Source organism: Borostomias antarcticus (genome assembly GCF_949987555.1).
Source record: "Borostomias antarcticus genome assembly, chromosome: 11".
NCBI lineage: Eukaryota > Metazoa > Chordata > Actinopteri > Stomiiformes > Stomiidae > Borostomias > Borostomias antarcticus.
The window spans coordinates 16,002,029-16,019,900 of NC_140244.1; the positions used below are offsets into that span (position 1 = coordinate 16,002,029).

Sequence of the window (17,872 nt, forward strand, 5' to 3'; positions counted from 1 at the left end):
CCACAGGGTGTCAGCAAGTAGGGAGTTGCAGGATTCCAGGCGGGAGATGACAACAGCCTGGATGAGCACAAGCGCCGAATCACACCCAGATTTCTTTCTTAGCATAAAGTTTGATACTATTAGTATAGTATTAGCAAAAGCAAGTAGAACTAGAAATGTCCAATTTGGGGAAATTGCAAGTGTGGTTGCCCATTCTGTAGGGTTGGGTGGGTGTGTGTGTGTGTGTGTGTGTGTGTGTGTGTGTGTGTGTGTGTGTGTGTGTCTTGAGTGTGTGCATGTGTGTGTTGGATGTTGTGTGCATGCATGTTTCGCATGGTTTCCGAGATAAAAAATATTTGAACTGGAGATTTTCCCTATTCCCATTCAAGTCAAAGGGGAATTTTAATTCACTAATGAATTAATATAAATTAAACTATCAAAGATATTGCTTAGCAATGAGGAAGCACATGATTCCCGATGAAGCCGGTCGATTTGACATATGACTCGTATGTGTGCCGTTAGAACTGTGGGAGGAGTAGCGTGGCAAACCTTTGGGGTTGCTCTAGATCCAAACCAAACAAACAAAGTCGACCAAGTACTAGAGTGTGTTGCCCTTCAGGGCAACCACACTAATGATTATATCAGTGTACAATGAGCTATGACGGGGAAGAATTACAATATTAATTAGATTTTCAATATTAATCATTTTAGGCCAAAATTAGTAACGTGAGCTACAAATTACATGGCATGCTTACTTGCAATGGTAATAATGCCTTCAGATAATTACAATACATATGCATGATTACTTTGATTTATAATGTGGCAAATGCTAAATATAGTAGAAGCTGCAAGCATCAGCCCACTACAGCTAAATAACGCCAGACACAAGATTAGACTGTAATCAATGAATGAACAATGTCACATTGAGCATGCTCAACATTAAGTTAAAATTTAAATAGCCTACATCTGAAACCTCTGAACGTAACGTTAGCATTCGCTACATTAGCATAGCTTCCTAGCCTATATACAGTATCAATATAGTTGACTTTAATATAAGGAAATGTAACATTAGGTAATGTTAGCTAAGTTATTCAACATTGACCCACTCACCCTCTAGATCTTTTCCAACGATTTCCTAAAGTAACCACATTTAATGATCATTTATATAGCAGGTTGATTGCTCAAAGCATGGAGCTGTAGGCTAATATAGTTGGCCGACGTCAATAAACATTACTTCCCTTAAAGGATAATGCTCGTTTTTGACAACCTGGACCTTATTTACGGCATATTATAAGACGTTTGACTCACCGAGATAACTTTGGTGTATTTCGGAGGCCTGTAGAATAAATTTTAAATGCAGCGCGAGCCAAGTATATCCATGTAATACCGGCAGACGGGGCACTGAGAATGCAGCTTCTAAAAAATCTATTTTCTGCTGCGAAACGGTTGTTTTCATCAATCTGTCTTTATGAATCGCTAGTTATGCTTACTTAGAGCGAGGGCTTGTTGTGGTTTTTCACATGCCTCTGTAATATGATCTTTAGAAACGTCTTTAGAAACTAAATAGCTTCCCCATTTGCTCCAGCACGCATGCGCACAGCGCGCAAACTGGCTATTGTCCGTCTGTAGGCTACACTCGCGGCTCACATTCTCTACGCTACGATCGGTGTCCATTATATTCTAAGTCATCTTTTATATCCTCAAAATCTGATAAATATTCAGGCATATTGCACACAATATTCCAGGCACCAACAAGCCTATCGTAGAGTAGAGAATGTGAGCCGCGAGTGTAGCCTACAGACGTAAAGGAGAATAGCCAGTCTGCGCGCTGTGCGCATGCGTGCTCGAGCAAGTGGGTAAGCTATTTCGTTTCTAAAGACGTTTCTAAAGATCATATTACAGAGGCAAACCACAACAAGCCCTCGCTCTATGTAAGCACAACTAGCGATTCATAAAGACAGATTGATGAAAACAACCGTTTCCCAGCAGAAAATAGATTTTTTCGAAGCTGCATTCTCAGTGCCCCGTCCGCCACCATTACATGGATATACTTGGCTCGCGCTGGATTTTTAATTTATTCTACAGGCCTCCGAATTACACCAACGTTATCTCGGTGAGTCAAACGTCTTATAATATGCCGTAAATAAGGTCCAGGTTGTCAAAAACAAGCATTCTCCTTTAAACTAGCCAATCAGAGGCAGAGTATGTGGGTCTTCCTATGGTGACATGTTTTCCGCCAAGTTCACAGGAGTCATCAATGCGCGGCGTCCCTGTGGCTCGTTCACAGCATATTTCTAAAATCGGCTCGATACAGGTATTACAGGAGTTACAGGAGTTAAAAGTTGATCTTTTTTAGATTGGTCTCTTGTGCTGAATGATGATGATGACCCAGAAAAAAATTGTTTTCCTCTGCTAGCCCTATCTATTATAATCTATTTCTGGTAGAAATAAGGCTTTTGGGCCGCATGCCGTCACGTGACTTGCAATACCGAACTTGGCCTCTAAGCCCGTGGTGGCTTCAATGCGCCAAGCTGATCCTGGGGGCTTGCTCTGCAGATATCTCCCCTGTGGGGAATGAATGGGCCGCCATCTTTGAAAGCCTCATCCGTGGCTCCTTCACTTTGAACCCGCCCCTCGATGTACGGCGTCACGCGCAATCCTTTCTTCCTCATCCTCTGCTTGTTAGCATAGCTTAGCATAGTTTCAGCTGTTGTCTCGACAGTCTAAGTGGTTGTGCATCTGTGTATTCTCCTCAACGTTACCTGAGGACGAGTTATCCTAGCTTTTACAACAACCATACTTGACAACTGCTGCGATATAATAATATCGGTAGTTTCTTGTGAAAGGCGCACCGCACCTCTGGGCCATGGCCAGATCAGAACAAGTCCTACAGCTCGAGCCACAACACGAACTGAAATTCAGAGGTAAGGAGAGAGAGGGCAGGGCCCGAGAAATCGGGCTGCAAGTATCTGACCGCTAGCTAGCTAATAGATAGCTAACGTTTTACATGATGAACACTTGTGTTGGTGACGTTTGCTACGCCATCAGATCATATGACTGCATATGTTGTTAAACACTTGTCCTTATTATCTCGTTTCTTTGCCATATTGTTGTGGTGAAGTGAAGCGACATTGCGCACCAACGGCTTCTACCTATGCTAGCTAGCAAGCTAACAAGCTGTCATTTTCCAAAGCTGGCTAGCTTTGGCCCAGCTTTCCAAGAAGACAGGGCCGTCCCCTTGGCCATTTCCTCAATCGTTATCCGTGGGTCTTCCTGTGTCCATTGCTTAACGTTAGGATTGCAAGATCTGTTGCTCTCAAGGTTAACATGAATGCATCTAATTTGGCTGCGGCTCGTGATGCAGCTATCATTATCTTGGCATTTCTAACACGTATTAGCTAGCTAGCTAGTTTCTGTGGGGCGACACCTCACTCAAGTTAAACCAAGGCTAGCTATAAAGATGGCTAGCTCGCCATTCCACTGTCGTGTTGCGACGGCATAACCTGTCTAGTTAGCTAACTAATAAAGCATAGAGCGCTAAACCCATAAACAGCCTACATAATATGACTTCATTGATATATATCCTCAGGTAGTCTACAGTGTACCCAAGCAGAAAGGTGATGATCTAACTTACAGTAGTTTAGGACCACATTTGTGGTTTTATACTATAGAGGGAGGTTTTACACTATAGCATGTGTTCTCAGAATAACCGCTGGGAAAGACCGAGGAGAATTTCGATAAGATGAAGCCTGGTTCTGAAAATGATGTTTAATTGAGTAGCTCCATTGAAGACTGCCTACCCTTAACCCTAACCCTAGTGACGGACAGTCTTGAGGTAATCTAGGTACAGGGATCCAGCCCCAAGACCCCTTCCCTCCCCCTCCTGGATGAGAGAAAGATTACTGAAGGTATGGCAGCTAAGCTAACTGATGTTTTTTCTTCTTCTCCCTTCATCTTCCATCCTCCCTGCCTCCATCCTCCCTCTTCTTTCACTCTCTTCCCTCCACCACTCCAGGCCCGTTCACGGATGTAGTCACCACCACGCTGAAGCTCAGTAACCCCACAGATAGAAGTGTGTGTTTCAAAGTGAAGACCACAGCACCCCGCCGGTACTGCGTCCGGCCCAACAGCGGCATCATCGACGCTGGAACCTCCATCAACGTATCTGGTCAGTAGCAGCTCTGCTGGGAGTAAAAATACACATAGACCAACATTACTCCATTGTGTTGGAATATCTGCACATACATTTCAGTATGAGTTGTAGTTTGAATCTACATTGACTAGTGTCCAACTACTATGATGAAGTTATTGTAAGTAAAACATGGAGGGGTTACATAACCTCAGGGCACAAGCACACAGCCCTCCTCTGCCCAGCGTCCCACTGGCTAATGTCCAGTCTAGCCTAGACATGATGATGACCTACGCGGGCCACTCATCCCAACGGGACGGGAGAGATTGTAATATCCCATGTTTCACTGACCCCTGGCTGACTCCTACCATTCCGGATGACTCCAGTCAACCCGAAAGATTCCTCAGCATTCATTGCCTGAACGGAAGAGGAGTCGGGATGGGAGAGTCTGGTGAGGAGAAGGCCGGTGGGTGTTTCATCACGCGTCTGCTCACCCAGCTCGGGATTCTTCGCAAGAAAATGTCGGCCGCACTTTTTCCAGCAGGAGTCCACCTCAGTCGTTGCCACGTACGTCGACCCACAGGAGAGTAGAGCTATCGGAGCTCTACGAAGCTCTGACGACCAAAACAACAACCCACACATTGTGCTAATCAGAGCTGGCGATTTCAACCAGGCAAACCTTAAAAAGGTGATGCCTAACTTTCACCAACACATGGGCTGAACCAGAGAGGAGCCAGAACACGGACCATGTTATTTCCCGTTCAGAGGAGGATACAGGGCTCCTTTCAGCAAGAGTGACAGTCTTCTGCTTTGGCCAGCATATGTAAACAAACTGTGGCGTGAGCCTCCGTAGACAAGGGAGGTTTGGCTTTGGACAGAGCAGCAGATCAGCATCCAACCTTCAGGTCATATTGTCTGACACATTGTGGGGCCCTGCACTGTGGGTGCTGTACAGGGGTAAAACACCAACATCTGTGTTCAGTGCATCCAGAAAGTATTCATATCCCTTCACTTTTTACACATTTTTATTCCATTTTCTTTTTTCACTTTGTCATTATGCGGTATTGTGTGTAGAATTTTGAGAAAATAAATGAATGTAATCCATTTTGGAGTAAGGCTGCAACATACTGTATCAAAATGTGGAAAAAGTGAGGGGATAGAATACTTTCCTGATGCATTGTAGTTACCAAGCGACATAGTTGCCAAGCAAAGCCCCTAACGGGCGGAGCCTCTCGAAATAGAACTGGCAATATGGAGGATTGGTCCCTTGGTCTAGGTGAATACTGGATTCTGATTGGCTGGAGGGGTGTGCATTATTTTTCGTCAATGCACGGCTAGAGCCCCATCACAGGTCACAAGGAATGCGCTTCTTTCCCTGTACAATGAAACAGCCTTTTAATTTGATCTCTACGACCACATGTCACTTTATTAAAGGAGTAGTAAAGGGAAAAATCATGTTTAGCCCTGTTTTAAGGTTACTTATGATAATATGTATCAAAGAAAATATGAGTCCGCACACTGTAGCTCCCATTAAGATTATTTATGGACAAAAAAAATTATATGAGTGACGTTTCGAGCGACCGCTCTTCCTCAGACAACTGGATAAACATAGCCACACCAAACATTTATATGGTATCCAAGGGTCACATGACCCTAAAGGGCTAGACAATTAACCCCTCTTGCGACAGGTGAAACCCATTGTGCTAAGTAAGAGGGTCACCTGACTCCTGATACAGTTCACTCTGTGCAAAAATATAATCTATGGTGCACATCTTCTACATGCATATTATACATCATGTTCAAAAATTCCACTGTATCTTAGAAAACACAAGTCATCCTAAATCAGTTACCAGTGGCTAAGTGCATTTGAAGTATCAAAAAAGCATCCATAAGCAATATTACAATATCCATGTCCAACATATACAGAAAGGACCCTACAGTTTCAGCTTTAGACAATTTCAGTCAAGTATTCGTATAAATATAGAGCAAAAGCACAGAGCACACAAACACAGTCACAGTACCACCCTACAGAATTACAGATAAGGTCTAATGCTGAAGTCTTCATTCATACCTCTTGGAGCAAGGGTGTTCAGTGTATAAATCCAAAAAAGTTCTCGTCTTAATAGTAGTGTCTCTATATCTCTATCTCTTCTATACCGATGTATCTAAGAGTGCACACATTGTGTCTAGCCTTTGTAAAATGAGCAGCTACAGGACTAGATGGATCTTGGTTGCGAATGACACTTCTATGTTCTGTGATTCTGGTTTTAAGTGCTCTTGTTGTCTTTCCTATGTAGACAAGGCCACATGGGCATCTCAGCATATAGATTACGTTTTGTGTTTTACAGGAAATGAGGCCTTTTATGTTGTACACCTTTCCTGAGTGCGGGTGGTTGAATGTGTGTGTTTTGTGTGTAAAGTTGCACTGGATACAGTTGCCGCATCTATAATTCCCATTAGGGATCTGACTTAAAAAGTGTGTCGGGGCAAGGAGAGGCATATCAGCTCTCACAAGCATGTTACGTAGATTAGGTGGTCTTTTGTAGACTAGAGTGGGAGGCTTGTCAAACCCACATCCCTTTAAAGAGGGGTCTGTGTCCAGGATGTACCAATGTTTTTTTTATAATCTTCTCAATCTCGCTCCCTATAGGAGAGTATTGAACACAGCAAGTGATTCTGGGGTCTGACTGTTTTGGTTCCTTTCTCTGCAGACATTCAGTCCGGGACATATTATTAAAACGTGTAGCTGCCCCCATGATCCAGTCATCCTTATAGCCCCTGTCCCTAAAACGATCTTTGAGATCTGCCGAAAGTCATCATTGGAACTACAAATCCGTCGGATACGGTTAAACTGAGAAATAGGAAGATTCTTCTTCAGAAATGTTGGGTGGTACGATTCCCCATCTAGTAGAGAGTTTAGTCCAGCACCTGCCTTATTAATTCATTTGGGATGTGCGCGACCCACTTCTGATTTACTTATGATCATATACATTGGTTCAGATCAAGAAGTTGACAAAACTAGCACTTTTGAGAAAGTCTGATGTACCGGAGGCACCGTGAAAATTCATTAAAAAACATGTTAAACTCTCAATTTCAAAGACAAGAAACTCACCAAGGTGTTAGTTGGCGTTCTGACATATAATTCGCCATAAAGTAAGATTCTAGTTCATCTGGAAAGGCTTTTTTAAATATTTAGCATAGAACTATTTAGTCGCAGCACATGCGTGTGTAATCGTCCGCAAACTAGGTAGCCTAGCAACATAAACAATTACAATAGCTTGTAATATAATATAGTAGTTCCGCTTCTTGAATCCCCTCTGCGGATTGATCTACACATCTACAACGGTCGCGTCAATACAAGACAATGGATTTCATAAAATGATCAATAAAACCCTGCAGGATACATACTTTGCGGGCAAATTTGAAGTCAGAACACCAATGGACCCCAAATTCGCCGCAAAGGATGAATCCTGTAGGATTTTATTGATCATTTTATGAAATCCATTGACTTGTATTGACGCGACTGTTGTAGATGTGTAGATCAATCCGCAGAGGGGGTTCAGGAAGCGAAACTACTTACGGTAGCTATTGTTTATGTTAGCTAGGCTAGCTAGTTTACTCACTGCTCACGCTACTCTTTCGCTCACAGACAAGGAAGCCCTAGGCTACAGTTCAGAAAACGCTTATCAAAATGGCTGATCTTGGTGTATGAATTTGATCGAGAGGAATTAGACTTTGATGGCAGCGCTTATCGTTTCGAGCCTGCCCGAGATCAAGGCATTGTACGAGATCGGAATCAGTTCAAGCGGAAGTTTACACACGTATGTGCTGCGACTAAATAGTTCTATGCTAAATATTTAAAAAAGCCTTTCCAGATGAACTAGAATCTTACTTTATGGCGAATTATATGTCAGAACGCCAACTAACACCTCGGTGAGTTTAACATGTTTTTTGCAAGATTTTTCACGGTGCCCACCCACATCCATTGTATGACCAAAACGGTGGTAGAGCAATTATCATCAGTGCCAGTTCTGTCAACTTTTTGATCTGAACCATCAAAAACAGGGCTAAACATGATTTTCCCTTTACTACTCCTTTAATGACTATGGACCTGTAGCGCTCACCTGCGTGGTGATCAGGTGCTTTTGAAAGGTTAGTCAACAACGACTAAATCTTCTCCCAACTGCCCAGCACACTGGACTCTCTGCAGTTCACCTATGGAACTGACAGGTCCACAGAGGCTCCCCAGCCCTCATCCTCCACTCTGCCCTCATCCTTCTCTCTTCCCTCATCCTCCCCTCTGCCCTCGTCCTCCACTCTGCCCTCGTCCTCCACTCTGCCCTCGTCCTCCACTCTGCCCTCGTCCTCCACTCTGCCCTCGTCCTCCACTCTGCCCTCGCCCTCATCCTCCCCTCTGCCCTCGCCCTCATCCTTCCCTCTGCCTTCGCCCTCATCCTCCCCTCTGGCCTCGCCCTCATCCTCCCCTCTGCCCTCATCCTCCACTCTGCCCTCGCCCATCTGGACAAAGGGAAGGGGAGTTCTTTGAGATTGCTGTTCATTGACTATAGTTCAGCTTTAAACCCAATAACCCCCTCCACACTCATCACCAAACTCAAACACCTGGAAATAAACATACCATGTATTTTATACATAATAGACATACCTATATTTTGTTATTTAACCCAGCTGTAAATTCTACCAAACTCATTCCATTTTTTTTTTTTTTTTTTTTTGCAGTTTTGTATTTTACTTTATTTTATATTTATTTAATAACTTATTTTAAAACTTTTTATTTAAGCTGTTGGGGCTAGCAATAACATTTCCCTGCATGTCATACTTGATTTGTATGAATGGAGTATATGACAAATAAAATTGACTTTGAGGTTGAGATGATGACGATGATGATGATGATGATGATGACGACGGCGGCAGGATGTTGAGCCCTCTGTCTCGTGTGTCCTGTCCCCACAGTTATGCTCCAGCCGTTTGACTATGATCCCAATGAGAAGAGCAAACACAAGTTCATGGTCCAGTCCCTGCTGGCTCCCTTCGACATGACGGACATGGAGGGCGTGGTGAGCGCCTCCACTGGGCAGGCCTGGAACTGCAGCAGCTCACAGCTGTGGAGTTTGTTGTTATTGATAATAAATTGTGATAGGACATTGTTTTATTGTGACGAAGTCATAAACTTTGTGACAGATTGTTGTGATTGCTGAGTTTGAAATCTGTGTTCCCTTCTCTCCTTCTCTCCCTCCTCACCAGTGGAAAGAGGCGAAGCCCGAGGAGCTGATGGATTCTAAGTTGAGATGTGCGTTTGAGATGCCGCTAGAAAATGACAAAACTGTGAGTAGAATCTTGTTCATTCAAGGGGGCTGTGCCCCAAACGCCCCGACACGGCGAAGCCTTTTATCGTCACACCCGTTTTACTTTCACACCACTTAGTTAAAGGGCCACAATCACACTTGTTTCAGTTGATATTATTGTTATTTGGATTCAATCCTTCCATTCTGTGTTCAGGGCTTTTAAAAATCAGTGTTGGTGTAGCTGTTTCCTTACATGGAAAACATCCAGTGACATCACATGCTTTGAGCATGATGCTTTGAAGCATTTCATCAAAAATAATATCACGTGAAACCAGTGTGACTGTGCCCCTTTAATGCTTTGGTTTTCCATCCTGTTCATCCGGCCCACAGTGACAGGAACCCAGCACAGGTCATGTTAATTAGTGCTTTGTGTGACCCCAGGAGAAGTGGCAGCTATGTGAGCACTAGCTTAATGGGGATCCACAATACTGTAGTGCAGGTCAGGCTGGCTTTGTCCTTCAGCTCACTAGTGAACCTCCCAACACGTCATCAACACACGTCATCAACACGTCTCTGTTCCGTTCTGTTCTTTATGATTTATTCCTAGTTTGTGTGTTTGTCTCACTCCCATCCCCCGCTGTGCTCTGCGTCGGCACGCCTGCCCGTCTCTCCACAGCATGACAGTGTGCCCTCCTCTACCCCCGCTCAGTCTGAGCTGGCCTCCCTGCCCAAGTCTGCCAGCGCCTCCCTGGACGACGGAGAGGTGAAGAAGATCATGGAGGAGTGCAAGAGGCTGCAGATGGAGGTCCAGAGGCTACGGGAAGAGAACAAACAGATCCGGGTGAGTCATGGAGGGTCATCACTACCAAACCCGTGGAAGTAGAGCTCAGGGTCGTTATTATCCAGGTTCATCACTACCAAACCCTTGGAAGTAGAGCTCAGGGTCGTTATCCAGGTTCATCACTACCAGACCCTTGGAAGTGGAGCTCAGGGTTGTTATTATCCAGGTTCATCACTACTAGACCCTTGGAAGTAGAGCTCAGGGTTGTTATTATCCAGGTTCATCACTACTAGACCCTTGGAAGTAGAGCTCAGGGTTGTTATTATCCACACAGCGGCTGCTGATTGACCTGGCGGGTTGTCCAGTAGTTAACCTCTCCTGTCTGGTTCCCACACCCAGGAGGATGACGGGCTGAGGAAGAGGATGACGTCCATGGCCGCTCACTCCTCCTCCTCCTCTGCCACCATGGCAACGGGGATGAGGGAGGAGGGTCTGAGTGCCCGTGCCCTGGCGCTGTGCGTGCTGTTCTTCGTGCTCGGGGTCATCATGGGCAAGCTGGCCCTGTAAACCACCACGAGGACGGGACTCCACCTGGGGCTCCGCTTGTTTCTTTGTTTTTGTTTTGTTTTCTTTGTTTGTTTTTTTAGCATAAGGCAATATCACATGGGTTTGTTTGAGAAGTGGGGAGTATTTAACGTAAAGATGGAAAAAAACTATTTCAACAAAGGTAATCTAAGTGAATCATGTAAAGAATAACAACCGAGGTCGTTACAGATCTTGTCTTTTAATCACTCTGATGTACTCCATCCCTCTATCCCTCCATCCTTCTACTCTCAGATACAGGAAGAGGCTAGTCTGTGTGTCCCTCCATCGCTACTCTCAGATACAGGAAGAGGCTAGTCTGTGTGTCCCTCCATCCTTCTACTCTCTCAGATACAGGAAGAGGCTAGTCTGTGTGTCCCTCCATCCTTCTACTCTCTCAGATACAGGAAGAGGCTAGTCTGTGTGTCCCTCCATCCTTCTACTCTCTCAGATACAGGAAGAGGCTAGTCTGTGAGTCCCTCCATCCTTCTACTCTTTCAGATACAGGAAGAGGCTCGTCTGTGTGTCCCGTTAGATGTGCAGCAGTGAAGCAAAGGCTTTTTCCTTCTGCTGAACTGAACTGATTGATGATGATGAAGAGCTGATCTAATGTTGTGTGAATGTTTTAATCACTAGGGGAAGAGACCGTTGTGTGTGAGAAGCCGTCTGTCAATGAGTGTTAGCATGAGGGGGAAGGGGACACCATGTCAGTCCTGTCACCCTTCTGATTCCTGGATAAAACACAAACATGGAGTTTGTGGTTCATCGAAAATAACTAAAATGACAGAAGACTGTCCTGTTTGTCCTCAACAGATAGTAGGCTGCTTTTTAAAGGTGTTGTCATGTTTGCAATTTGTGTGAAATCCATAGTGCAAACCTGTGCCCTGTTTGAGTGATCAGTGTGGCAGCTTTGTTCATGAGTCAGTCAGTCAGTCAGTCAGTCAGTCAGTCAGCCAGCCAGCCAGCCAGACAGCCAGACAGCCAGCCAGCGCCCAGGCTGAGATGTGTCCAGTAGGAGAACTGAACGCTGGTTCTCTTCAGGGAGAAGAGCTCACCTGATGCACATGCCGGCTGACGCTAGGTGTGTGTGTTACTGCTCAATGTTGATGATCAGGATGTGTGGAGGGCTAACTGATCCTAGATCTGCCTCCTGGACAACAAAGTAGTCCACATCTGTAAGAGTGAGCAAGACTGTCCTGTGTCCGGTTTTAGCAGATCCATGAAGAAAGTCTGCCAGTGAAATATACAGCATCCACTGTAGACCTACAGTCTGTATAGGTGTGGGCTTGGTTCCAACACTAGACCTGCAGTCTATAGGTGTGGGCTTGGTTCCTACTCTACACCTGCAGTCTGTATAGGTGTGGGCTTGGTTCCAACACTACACCTGCAGTCTGTATAGGTGTGGGCTTGGTTCCAACACTGCCCATCTGTGCATCGGAGTACTCGGTGTTCTTGTCATTTGCACCATGGTTGTTCAGTAGATAATTACATCTGAATGCACTAAACTCTAAATTAGTTTCAGGCACAGTGTCCACTGCACTCTGTACAGCATGGAAACCAACCCTGAATAGATTTTCCATATCCTTGTTTTGACTAATGACTGTCTTAAATGGGACCACCTGGAGTCTGGTTTAATCTGTTGATGTGTTTTAAGTTTCATTATTTTGGGTTTGCTTGATTTGTTCTGTCTTGGCTGTCAGATCAGCCTCCCCTCTCCCATCAGCCAGCCAGTCCAGGCTGTCAACACTACATAGAAAAGCAACCTCCATCAGAGCTTCAGACCACCACACAAGATGTAACCACATTGATTGGATACTGTTTTCTATGTACATAAATAATAAACGTGTAAAGAATTAAATAGCCATGGGTAAAATTATTATATTAACAGTAGTCAATTGTGTGATGAAAAAAGCAACAGTAATGCATCATGTAGCATCACAATGAATTAAAATGCATACATCCCCAAACTGTTGTTCTTGTGGAAACTTGGTCCTTGACATGTTATGTATGTTGATACTGAGAGGAAAGGCGCAGTCCTTTAATCAGGCCCGACTACTGACGTAGATCCATACAACCAAGAAGAGGCTTTTGGAGGGGAAAGTGGCCGAAAGGCCTAATAGATGAGTGTCAGTCCGGATAATACTGCAGTATAATAACACAGATTCACTCATTCTTGATTTAAAATCAATAATCAAATAAATTCCCAGCAATCAAGTGTCTGGCCGTCCAGATCACCGGTCTGCTTGAGCGCTCAACTAAAGTCAGTGCACGATTAGAGTGTTTCTGTGTCCAGCAGATGGCGGCAAAACACCGTTAATGGACACCAACGCCACCCCGTATTACGTCATTGGGCCTTATCCCGGAAGTGAGAAATATCAACAATTCGGGCCTGGGTGAGGTCTCGTTACCTGTAGCTAGCTAGCGACCATTTCACGATTTTATAGATATTTTTCTATATCTTTTTGATTTTAGTGTCTCAATAATGTCTTTGTTTGGAAAACTGTTCGGTGGCGGCGGTAAGGGGGGCAAAGGCCCGAGTGCACAAGAAGCGATCCAGAAACTCAGAGAGACAGAGGAGATGCTAACGAAGAAACAGGAATTTTTAGAGAAAAAGATCGACCAAGAGCTGATCACCGCAAAGAAAAACGGCACTAAAAATAAACGAGGTGAGTCGTTTAATCAACAGCAGAATACACAGTTTATTGTTTTGTACTTTAACATGATGCGTAAATACAGCCTGTAGCTGGAGCTAGTTACATTGCTTTTCACTCCGATCGACCATGGCGTTGCTGTTGCCAGACTCGACTCGCCCGAGCTATTTTGATTCCCTGCCACCTAGACCAGATTAAGTTCTCCGTGGCTGAATCAGCTCTATTGACACTCATATTCTATAAGTTATCTCTTGTCCTTCTGTCCCGTGTCACGGTTCTTAGGATTCAGACCAGCGACCCAACACACTTCCTCAAGTTTATCTAGGTCTTTATTTTGCCCGTGCCATTTGTCATAGGGAGTTACCCTCAAGCTAGCTATAGTAGATCAAATTGAGGACAAACAATCTGTGAGGTCATACAGTAATAGTTGACCTATTACACAACCGTGAGAGGAGCCCTGTTTGTGTGACTGTCAGTGTGTGTGTGTGTGTGTGTGATCGTGATCAGGAAGTCCTGGGCTTGTAGTTGGCCTGCACTGTGAACATTGGCCCCTGCGCCTGACAGACAGGTCGACTTTGGTCATCAAGGCATGATGCTCATTCACTCTGACCCACTTCCTTAAGTTTTACATTCATCACTGCAACATATACATCCATACGTACAGCATATTGTACCAGTAATGCCCAAAGTATCTGGCCTAACGTGAGATCTACCCCTGTAACCATGGGTCCTATGATGCTCATTCAGATCCCCGTCTCCCCTCTCCACCCTTCAGCTGCTCTGCAGGCCTTGAAAAGGAAGAAGCGCTATGAGAAGCAACTGGCTCAGATCGATGGCACACTGTCCACCATCGAGTTCCAGAGGGAGGCGCTAGAGAACGCCAATACCAATACAGAGGTGCTAAAGAACATGGGCTTTGCAGCAAAGGCCATGAAGTCTGCCCATGAGAACATGTAAGTTCCTTTTGGCCTGAGTGTCAGGGTGGGCGGGTCTGGGTGGGCGGGTCTGGGTGTGAGGGTGGGCAGGGCGGGTCTGGGTGTCAGGGTGGGCGGGTCTGGGTGTCAGGGTGGGCGGGCCTGGTCGGATCATAGCTTTGGTCTTAGACTGTTTGTACTTTGTATGCTGTGAAAATGTTGAATAAAAAGACTTATAGTCTTAGGATGTGGAGCTTTGGGATTGAGACATCTGGACATCTAGCCATTCTAACGGAATCCGTTCGAGCAGAAATTGTGCCAATCACAACCGTTTAACTAATATGGGGCAGGTTTAATAAGATGACGGAACAGAGGAGCGCCGTAGAGGCATTTTCTCTGATTGGTTGTTGGTCTATCCAATTGCATCCAGAAGCATTTTGATCTACGCCTGTTGGTAACGCCCCTTGTGAATGGGAAAGCAACTGTGATTTTCCAGACCCTTTGCATTTTTGCAAATTGGGTCTGGTGAAGCTAGGCTACTTGATAGTTACTTGTCATCTGTAAGTAGCAAAAACATGCACTGTAATTCATTCTGGCTTGATCCCCCAAATACTATGACTAGCCAGATTGCATGAAAGTGAATAAATTGTGAAGATGTTGATGTACTGAGTGACCCCGGGTTATTCTCCCTCCATGCTTGTGTTCCAGGGACATAGACAAGGTGGATGACCTGATGCAGGACATCACAGAGCAGCAGGAGCTGGCCCAGGAGATCTCAGACGCCATCTCCAAACCTGTGGGCTTCGGGGAGGAGTTTGATGAGGTAGGCATCTCCCCCTGTCCAAGAACTACACCTCCCAGAGCCCCAACTAACACTGCTTCCACTACAAAGATAAGACTTTATTCATTCCCCCAGGGGGAAAATTGGCGTTTCAGCATTGAAAATTACAGAAAGATTGGAACAAAGAGAAACACTAAAAACAGAGTGAGAAAAAGAAGACACTAGATAAGGAGGGGGGTGGCAGGGATATTAGGGACTATGTACACCCACGTCTCTGAGTGGGAGGATGTGACATTCACATTTCCACTGACGTGTTTCTTCCCATAAAAGATGGACTAATAAACCAACCTGCTCTCCTCTCTTATCTTCTCCTCTCCCGTCTCCAGGATGAACTGCTGGCGGAGCTGGACGAGCTGGAGCAGGAGGAACTGGACAAGAACCTGCTGGAGATCGGAGGAACGGAGAACGTTCCCCTACCCAACGTGCCTTCTACTTCCCTCCCCTCCAGACCAGGTAGGTTCTCTACTGGGGGGTTAGGGCTAGGGTAGGTTCTCTACTGGGGAGGTTAGGGCTAGGGTAGGTTCTCTACTGGGGGGGTTAGGGCTAGGGTAGGTTCTCTACTGGGGGGGTTAGGGCTAGGGTAGGTTCTCTACTGGGGGGGTTAGGGCTAGGGTAGGTTCTCTACTGGGGGGGTTAGGGCTAGGGTAGGTTCTCTACTGGGGGGGTTAGGGCTAGGGTAGGTTCTCTACTGGGGCTCTTAGACGGTCCCAATGCTGCCTGCTCCATAGAGGACATATGGACTCACACAGGCCATTAGAACACCCATTCATTCTTGAAGAATGCAACTGATTGAATATTAAAGTACATACATCCTGTTTGTTCCATCTGTACTTTCAGCCAAGAAGGAGGAGGAGGATGAAGACGACATGGAGGACCTCCAGCGCTGGGCCATGGAGGCCATGTAATTGCATAACTCTCATCACTCGCATCACAGAAGAAGGAAAAGAAGAAAGAATGGACTTATGGGATATTGAGTTGAGTAGTTTTGTGTCCCAAGGAGAGCTGACCACCTTCCCAATGTAACACTACATTAAGGCCTAAAATGCTTTAGATTCTATTCCCTGCCCCAAAATCTGTAACCAGGTAAGATAAGATCAACTGTAATAATCCCCAGGGAAGGAAAGTGACCCTCTGAACCGAGGCAGTGAGGAGTCTCCTAGTGGTCCTATCATATATTTGAACACAGGTAATGATATCCAACCATGTGCTTTGGCCACAGTTATTGTAATGTCACTGAATTGAATCATGCATGTCTGTGTGGTGGTACGGACATCACTGACAGGCAGTCAGGGGTCCTTCTGATGCATGGGAGTGAAACCCAGAATGGAGCTCTTTCCAATAGATACAGTGCATATTACCGTGTGTGTGTGTGTGTGTGTGTGTGCGTGCGTGTGCGCGTGTGTGTGTGTGTGTGTGTGTGTGCGTGCGCGCGCAGTGGGCTGGATGGTTTTATTATTCCTCCGTAATGTTTGTGATGCACTCCCAGAATAGGATGGAAGTTGAGCAGCTCTCATGGCAACATTCTGAACTTTCCAGGGTTGTGATCCTGGAATGTCGTACTGCTCTGAATATCGTTTATTTGTCCCGTCAACATTTTTGACAACTCCTGTCTCCCGAGCATCCCCCTCCACCAGTGGTCCTTGTTATCTGGTGTAAGTATCCACATCTGTTTTTGCTGCTGGGCCACAGAAGGCTCTCTTCATGTTGTGCTTTAGCATGCAACGATGGAAGACCATAACTGCACGGCTGCGGCCATTAACTTCATCTGTCCTGTTATCTCCTCTCAAGAAGAAGAAGACAGTTATACAATTAGATGAGATGATAGCAGTATCGTTTTGAATTTGAGGATGACATTTTATTTTATTTTTCAAACATGATGTACATTTTTTACACAGAAAAGAAATATGTAACACAACGACAAGCATGTTAGCATTCTATGTTTTATTTATCCAGATGAGAATATTTGGAATATCATTAAAGCTTTTGATTATTTTCCTGTAGTGGAGATTGTTTTTCCCTGTACAAGGCCTCCATATAAAAATCTGAAGATTGTGTGAATTCAAAATTCATAATAAAAGAAAACTGTTTGTTGATATGTTGTGATTATTTACTGATCATGCTGATATTTGTACAGCATAAATAGCCTACCACCATGTGTGACATTGTATTTTAATTCTAGAAAAGGATCATGTGCACTTGTTTCAGTATGTGCGTGTTCCACTTGTGAGTGTTTGGAAAGCTCATTATGTGAATGTGCTAAATCAATGGGTAGACTATGTGTGTTAAGTATAGACATACATGTATGAGAGAGAGGGCTACATAGGTTGTGTCCCAAACGGCTATTCGGACCGGAGGCGGGGATGCATCAAGGTCATGTCCCAATCGAATATTTACAAATATGCTGCCAGCTGAGGCGCCTCCGACTGGGCAGATTTTGAAGGCAGCACAGATGTATCCTTCGTTGGTTAAAATATCCCACAATCCAATGCGCCCGCTCCACTGCTCCGATTAATAGAGTAGCAATTTTGTCTGATAATGATGAGTTTGTAACCCCGATAGTGTATTCAGCCTGTTATTTTGACTATTTCAGTTCTTGAAGTGGTGTTTTTACAGTGAACTTTTAACATTGAAATCAACGGGCACTTCCGCATCCGCACCCCAGACTGACCAATATGGCTGCCAGGTGAATAAG

The 17,872-nt window shown here is 44.9% G+C and overlaps 2 protein-coding genes across 3 annotated transcripts; both read left to right on the forward strand.

The window, feature by feature from the left end:
- The first annotated feature begins 2,685 nt into the window (after window positions 1-2,685).
- On the forward strand, window positions 2,686-12,684 carry vapb (VAMP (vesicle-associated membrane protein)-associated protein B and C). Of its 2 annotated transcripts, none has more exons than XM_084445228.1 (6): window positions 2,686-2,903; window positions 3,995-4,147; window positions 9,080-9,183; window positions 9,371-9,451; window positions 10,088-10,252; window positions 10,592-12,684. In XM_084445228.1, the coding sequence occupies exons 1-6, from the start codon at window positions 2,846-2,848 to the stop codon at window positions 10,757-10,759; spliced, it is 729 nt and encodes a 242-aa protein (XP_084301354.1). In that variant the 5' UTR covers window positions 2,686-2,845; the 3' UTR covers window positions 10,760-12,684. The 2 variants fall into 2 exon arrangements, with proteins under 2 accessions (XP_084301354.1, XP_084301355.1); XM_084445229.1 differs by having other exon boundaries at window positions 10,121-10,252.
- A 478-nt stretch (window positions 12,685-13,162) lies between these two features.
- LOC311314772 (charged multivesicular body protein 4b-like) lies at window positions 13,163-17,273 on the forward strand. Its single transcript, XM_084445257.1, has 5 exons — window positions 13,163-13,440; window positions 14,201-14,378; window positions 15,048-15,162; window positions 15,507-15,633; window positions 16,018-17,273. The coding sequence occupies exons 1-5, from the start codon at window positions 13,257-13,259 to the stop codon at window positions 16,083-16,085; spliced, it is 672 nt and encodes a 223-aa protein (XP_084301383.1). The 5' UTR covers window positions 13,163-13,256; the 3' UTR covers window positions 16,086-17,273.
- The last annotated feature ends 599 nt before the right edge of the window (window positions 17,274-17,872 follow it).

Bases quoted from the DNA above. Each gene is read 5' to 3' on its own strand.
- LOC311314772 (XM_084445257.1), top strand. From the start codon at position 13,257: ATGTCTTTGTTTGGAAAACTGTTCGGTGGCGGCGGTAAGGGGGGCAAA. The intron at 15,163-15,506 runs GTAGGCATCTCC...TCCCGTCTCCAG, and splicing joins TCGGGGAGGAGTTTGATGAG to GATGAACTGCTGGCGGAGCT. The intron at 15,634-16,017 runs GTAGGTTCTCTA...CTGTACTTTCAG, and splicing joins TTCCCTCCCCTCCAGACCAG to CCAAGAAGGAGGAGGAGGAT.
- vapb (XM_084445228.1), top strand. From the start codon at position 2,846: ATGGCCAGATCAGAACAAGTCCTACAGCTCGAGCCACAACACGAACTG. The intron at 4,148-9,079 runs GTCAGTAGCAGC...CTGTCCCCACAG, and splicing joins AACCTCCATCAACGTATCTG to TTATGCTCCAGCCGTTTGAC. The intron at 9,452-10,087 runs GTGAGTAGAATC...GTCTCTCCACAG, and splicing joins CGCTAGAAAATGACAAAACT to CATGACAGTGTGCCCTCCTC.